The 6927-nt window shown below is 42.3% G+C and overlaps 1 protein-coding gene across 2 annotated transcripts in view; it reads left to right on the top strand.

Annotated features, from left to right (window-relative positions):
- Window positions 1-2633: 2633 nt before the first annotated feature.
- Window positions 2634-6927, top strand: part of scinla (scinderin like a) — an 8296-nt gene continuing 4002 nt past the window's right edge. Inside the window, exons 1-10 of one of the 2 annotated variants that reach the window (XM_020610097.1) lie at window positions 2634-2865; window positions 3519-3723; window positions 3836-3990; window positions 4540-4701; window positions 4817-4966; window positions 5086-5175; window positions 5292-5424; window positions 5586-5674; window positions 5782-5997; window positions 6092-6225. In XM_020610097.1, coding sequence (XP_020465753.1) covers window positions 3543-3723; window positions 3836-3990; window positions 4540-4701; window positions 4817-4966; window positions 5086-5175; window positions 5292-5424; window positions 5586-5674; window positions 5782-5997; window positions 6092-6225 — 1310 coding nt within the window. In that variant the 5' untranslated portion in view covers window positions 2634-2865; window positions 3519-3542. Of the gene's footprint in view, window positions 2901-3518; window positions 3724-3835; window positions 3991-4539; window positions 4702-4816; window positions 4967-5085; window positions 5176-5291; window positions 5425-5585; window positions 5675-5781; window positions 5998-6091; window positions 6226-6927 lie in introns of both variants that reach the window. The other variant, XM_020610096.1, reaches the window with a different exon arrangement.

The following is a 6927-nucleotide window of genomic DNA, read 5'->3' as shown; positions in this document are numbered from 1 at the left end:
CATCCCCTCCACAGATCTGCCTACAGAACGTCTGAACCTCAGTCAGTAACACTTGAGTTCAGTTCAAACTCTCAGACCTGCCAAGGTTTGCTGTTTCCCCCTTCCTGCTGCTAATTTTATCTCCATATTTAGAGGACGGACATGTTAATTATTGAGCTTTTGTCAGGTTTTCTCACTTTAGTTTTGCTTCCTCACCCTGATTACACTATCAGCATACCTGCCCCACTGCCCCGATTATCACCAGTTGCATCTTATTAGTCACCTCCCTATATATACCCTGCTCACAGTTGACTCCTCTGCCAGTTCAATCCATGTTTCTCAGGCTCCTTTTGCTCGTGTTTTTCTTTCTAGTCCTAAAAGTGTTACCTTCGCTTAGTCTAGTCTTTTGGTCTCTTTGCTCCTTGTTTTTTTTTACCCTCGGTCTCCTCGTCTCCATAATTACTCTCAGTACTTTCTCCTGCTGTTCTTTCTGTGACTACGGACCTCTCCTCTGGACCCTGGTTCTACTCAGCCCTACCAGTCTCCACCATACAGGTCGATGCACAGTCTCCATTAACTGTCATTACATGCTCCTGTCTCCTCAACCATCCTCACCTCAACCACGACCAGTTCAGGAGTGACCTACAACCATCCATCTCACCATCGACTGTTTCCCACTGCCATAGATCAACACACGGTGACTCATTATCATACTGCAACTGTCTGTTTAATCCACTGAACTTTGCACTGTAAATAAATCCTTCACTACTTGCACCGAAGCCAGCCACCTGGGTCTGTCTTTTCTTTGCTCACTCATACCCGTGTCCGAGCAACCCTAACAGTTTTGGAGCAGCTGATAAGCAGCTGTTTTTACTTTTCGACAGAGCCAGGCTATTTCCCCTTTTTCTAGCATGCATTCAGATGAGCCAGCTGACTGCTGCCTGTAGCTTTTTCTCCTTTCATAACTCTAAAGCAAATAAGGATATTTGCCAAAGATTCAAGCCTATTTACCTCTTGATTAAACTGACTGATAAATTGGCGTCAACACTGAATTTCCTTTGACAGCTTCAAAATATCTTATTCACGAGCAAGTGCTGGCAGAGGAATAACTGAAACACATCTGCAGGCAATTTTCACCCAGTGATTCGTGCAGGCCCACCCCATGTTCAGCCAAGAAGAAGCCATTATCAAAGCTGTGCCATGTGCTCCACAACAGTGTTCCAGCAAATCGCTATCATGTGAACTTCTGCACCTTTTTAACAGCCAACATACTTCCCAGTTATACAATAAAACTGTTTTGTCCCACTCAAGTCAAAACAATTAGACTGTAGTCATCAGACTTTGTGTGTGTGCACTTGTGCATGTTTAGTCTTGTGGGGGTACAGAGGTATGTCCCAGGCAGGGGCTGTATGAGCTGTGGGTGTACACTACACAATGAGCTAGAATGTGCTGACACAGCGTTGACAGCGGGACCGATGGACCCAGCCTTAACCTGAGGCGACTGCTAGAGATTTGTGCCTCTGATTTCTGTCAAACTGTCACATGGGAGTCAAGTTGGTCGCAAACTGCAGCAGCTGACAGGCAAGTACTAGGCATAGACAAACATATGCTAAAGCAACACGGTCAACCTGTGCAACCAGGGACTTGTCTGGTTGCACAAGATATGTTTGGCTGCTCTTGTCATTGCTACATCCACGGCAGGAAAACAGATGATTCAAAGTCCCACCGTAGCCTGACATATGAATGTGTTAATAAAAATTCTTTCACAATGGACACACACCACGTAATAGCATTGAATCTGCATCAGCATAAAGATCACAATCATGTCTATGAGTCATAGCACATGTAAACGTTGAGGGAAAGCAATGCTGCTAATATTTTCATTTATTTTGCCTTTGCAAAAACAACAAATGCCTCTCTAAGGTGATATCAAAATTATATTGCATTTATTATTCATTTAATAATGACTATATGTGCAGACTGTTCATGAATGATAATAAATCATGAACGATAAATTGCTTTGAATGGATTATTCACTTCTATAAAAGTAAAAATACTCCATTGCAAAAAAAAAAAAATTGCAGTTTTGCTTAAGTGAAATGTATTATCATTATGAGATACTCAAAGTATTTATACTAAAAGTGGGCTAACTGTTAGGCAACACTTAAAAAAAACCCTGTGATTTTATTAGTTTTGAATCTGAATCACTAAGGATTTGAAAGGGTCTCTATACTCTCCATCTTGCTTTGACTGTTCTAACTATAGACCAGTGGTTTTTGGATCTAGACCTGGTCTGATATAGTCTAAAAATGCCACTATTAGAGTGAGAAAAAATAAGGTTTTCACGTTTGAAAGTGACACTCGGCATTGAGGGTTTCTCTAGAGTGTCTAATACCATTTCACAACATTACGAGGTGCAACAGATGTGGAAAATGTCGCTCTGGTTTGTAACCTCAGTTTCCTTTCAGCTTCCCCCTAACTGTTGGCCCAGCTTCCGCGTCCTGTAGAAAATGAATTACAAAGTCGCAGATAAAGGAAATATAGAGGCCCAGAATAGTAGAGAACACGATGAGTTATAACCCACCACTAGATGTTAGTGGAGATATTAGGCTACACTGAGATACTTAATGTTTGGTGTTGCTTCTCTGCCACTGGTCCAGATGGGTTTCCCTTTTCAGTGAAGTTACATATCAACTCTGAGGTTTAATTTGTAAACTCGGTTTTGTTTCATAGCGTGTTATTCCTCCCTTATTTATCGCTGCCCGATAATACTGGCTGGGGCGGAATGCGGCGGACACGCCTTTCTGCCAGAACGCGGATGTCTCTGCAGTATATAGCGGAGTGGAGCGCACACACCCTGGGAGGAAGATCTAGACTTGTCAGCCTGTACGTACCAGTTCTCTGTCTCCTATCCTCACCAGGTAATGGAAATCTGTTAATAGTCTGATTACTATGTACTTCTGCAAACCCGTTCATGCAATACAAAAGCTCCCTGTAGCTATTCAGCTTGCATTTATGAAATTGCCTATTTTTGCGTAATTATTCAAAATAGCAAGTCACTGAACTTCCTTGATTTAATTGAAAACAAACAGCTGATGCTCTACGTAGATCAATTTCGACAGTAGGTTTGTACAAACAAATTTTGAATGCAGGCTATATGTCGTATTTGGGAGAATGAAATAATGCAAGATTACACTCGTGCACTTTCCTCTGGGGCTGGAGAAGTAAAGCCTGAATGCTTATCAGTTAATCAGCATGACAACCATGGAAAACAGCTGTTTCCTCTGGGTCACGACATGCATATATGTATTATTAGTTTACTTTTTACACTGTTGGATGGGAATCTAGCAAGGCAGGGCAATAATTAGGCTACTTACTTTTACCAGACACACTGTCTTTGTCCGTGGGGAGTGGCTCTTCCTGCCATAGAATACAAAACCATTACTCATTACTTGATAATAAGTGGAGTGGACACTCAGGCAATTTTTTCCACCACTATATATCAACACACTTCACATGTTACAATACTTGTATTTCAGGTTACACTGCAAATACTAAGCGCCATGGCACACCACAAAGAGTTTGATACTGCAGGGAAGAAGCCCGGCCTGCAGGTGTGGCGGGTGGAGCAGATGGATTTGAAGCCTGTCCCTACGCAACTCCATGGAAACTTCTTCATGGGCGATGCTTACATAGTGCTCTACACCACCTCTGCCCCTTCTTACAATGTTCACTCATGGATGGGTATTGGATTCAGATTGTTTGGTGACACCTGAACACTAACTCTGACATTTAAGAATAGCTGTTTACTGATTTGTCTGTCTATACTCTTTTATTACACTGTTATACACAACAGGCGAGGAAGCATCCCAAGATGAGAGGGGTGCAGCTGCCATCTTTATGACACAGCTGGATGATTTCCTGCGTGGAGCCCCAAGACAATTCACTGAGTTTCAAAACCAAGAGTCAGTCACCTTTCTGGGCTACTTTAAGTCAGGCATCAAATACAAGGTGAAACATGATTCATGCATACATGTTCTTATGGTGGTTTGAATAATTTAAAGCATGTTTTCACATGTCTTCCTTAAGGAAACAAAAGTAATGAATTCGTTTCTGTGTATCAGACAAAACAAAGCAAAACCTACCAAATGAAACTGATGAAATCACTTAAACTAAAAGGTTTTTTAAAGTTTTGTATGTTTATATGGAAAGTGGAACTCTTCACTGTGCTATTTGGGGAACTGTTGAAATTGTGGTTGGTTGTTCCCTCAGATTTTCCACTGAAGGTTTCCATGGAGAGTTTGAACTGGCAAACAAAATGAACACAAACATGCCAAAACATCAATGAGTTGCAGATGTCCTAAGCTGAAGCAGGCCACTGGAAAACAGATTAGCCAGTGTTGTATTTTAGTACCACAGGCAGTTTTAAGTGGAAATTCTAATCATCTTGAGTCTATTAGAATCATATGCCAGTGTCAAATCTTTCCTTTACATTTATGATCCTTGAAATAGATACAGCATGCAGTTGTAGTTAAAAATGCCTCTTTACTCCTGTCACAGCAAGGTGGAGTAGCCACAGGCTTCCACCATGTGGAGACCAACACAGACAAAGTCCGCCGTCTGCTGCATGTTAAAGGTCGTCGCGCGATCAAAGCCACAGAGGTGAACCTGTCCTGGGACAGCTTCAACAAAGGAGACTGTTTCATCATTGACTTGGGACAGGTGATTTAGAATAGGGACCCACAATGTGTTAGACTGACACAGGACAGGATTTATGTGTTGCACCATAACATTATTTTCATGTGCTTTTCCTCTGCTCTTCTCTGTCCTGTGCTAGGAGATCTACCACTGGTCTGGCAGTGAGTGCAGTCGCTATGAGCGCCTGAAAACCACTGAGTTGGCCACTGATATACGGGACAATGAGCGAAAAGGCCGTGCTGAAATACACATGATTGAAGAAGGTTCTGAGCCGGAAGCTGTCATTAATGTGCGAGTTATTCTGGAAATCCCTGGGAATATCTGTGACTCTGGCTGGGAAAAAGAATTTATCTGATTGGGTGAATGTCAGGACAGTGTTGCAATATGTCTCTGTGTGTTTATTTATAGGTGCTTGGACCCAAGCCCAACCTCCCATCAGGGACCCCTGATGATGTTGCTGTTGATAAGAAGAGCCAGAGTCAGGCATCTCTCTATTTGGTACATACACATAAAAATGCAGTTTATAGATGAACTCCTGCGAATAAATCTTACAGTGTTTAAAAGACTGAGATGATAAATGTAGATATTTTGATCACCTCTCGTTTTTTTCCTAGATTTCTGATGCTGCTGGCTCCATGAAGACAACTTTGGTGGCTGATAAAACCCCATTCAAACAAAACATGCTCTCCCCGGATGACTGCTTCATCCTGGACAACGGGGCTGACAACAAGATATTTGTTTGGAAAGGTATCAGACCTAGACATATATTCCTTTTTGCAGCATCTTGTTCTGTGGACACACTCTGTTTGGTGTATTCATAGTGCTGCTTGTAGCAACAAGTTGTTAGTCAGCTCTGTGGTTCGTATATGACGCACTCATCATCACTGTGCCACACCCCCAAATTACAGGGCAGAAAGCAAATGCAGCTGAACGCAAAGCAGCACTGGCTTCTGCAAACAAGTTCATCAAAGACAAGAATTACCCCCAGAATACTCAGGTAATATGTTTGTGTAGGGGAAGTGTACTACCAGACTTTCATCCTTCTTATCTTGTCTTCCTATTTCTGAATATACCTGCTATTCTGTCTGTTTCTGACTTATACAGGTCCAAATAATGCCAGCCGGGGGTGAGACCACCCTGTTTAAGCAGTTCTTCTTCAATTGGTTGGACAAGGATGAGACCACAGGACCAAGACAGCCCTACACTGTTGGTAACATCGCCAAGTTGAAGCCGATTCCCTTTGACGCCACCACACTCCACACCAGCACCACCATGGCCGCCCAGCACGGCATGGTGGATGATGGCTCTGGGAAAGTCAAGGTATGTTGATTGCTAGCCTCACTGCTCATATTGTATGCAGTATTCACTCCTTCCACCATTAACACATAGGTGCGTCATTGGTGGGTGTCTATAGATTTGGCGTGTGGAAAAAGGTGATACGGTACCTGTGGACCCATCCATTTATGGGCAGTTCTTCGGAGGTGACTGTTACCTGGTGCTGTACTCCTACAATGCTGGAGGCAGAGAGAAGCATATCATCTACACCTGGTGAGTGCAGCCTTTTTCAGTATGGTTGGCTTGACCTTTTTGTCCTCCTGCTCCCTTTATCTAGGAATATGCATCATATAAACAGTGTTGGGATGGTTATATTTGAAATGTAATTGGTTAAAAATGATTAGTTACCCTGTTTGAAATGTCATAAGTAATGTACAGTAACTATTTTGATTATTTTGTCAAAGTAATATAACATTACTTTTAGTTACTTTTTGATAACCCTTCTAAAAATGTTTTAAACTTGGCAATAAAGCTGAAAAGTCCAAACATAAATAGTAACCAGGCAGTGTAAACCAATGATTACTGTCAAACTTTTACTACAGGTTCTTCAGCACAGCTTCACCAAACAAAAACCTTTTCTGATTTCAGAAGAAACACACTGTTAAATTTCCAGCACTGAAAGGAGTTCTTGTCCGACAACCCGGTCGCCCACTGCTTAGAGCAACATGAGTTGATTTGGTTGACAGACGAGAGGTGGTGCGAAGTCAAGCGAGAGAACCAATCAAAAGAAAAGATCAAAATTGAGCGTGGAAAGCCAAATGAATGAGGCCTATTTAGACGTAGAGGCAGCCCCTTGTAAGTCATCCTCCCCTTGCTGATGTTATTTGTCCCAGCAGCTTTGCTGACCCGCGTTGTCTGGAAATATGCCAAAAGAAGGTGCTCTGCGAGGAACAAGGTGCAAAGCAACAGCAGGAA

This window comes from Monopterus albus, unplaced genomic scaffold, assembly GCF_001952655.1.
Source record: "Monopterus albus unplaced genomic scaffold, M_albus_1.0 scaffold103.1, whole genome shotgun sequence".
In the NCBI taxonomy this organism is placed as follows: Eukaryota; Metazoa; Chordata; class Actinopteri; order Synbranchiformes; family Synbranchidae; genus Monopterus; species Monopterus albus.
Note: the sequence above shows the minus strand (reverse complement) of the source record. Positions and strands in the feature narration are given on the sequence as shown.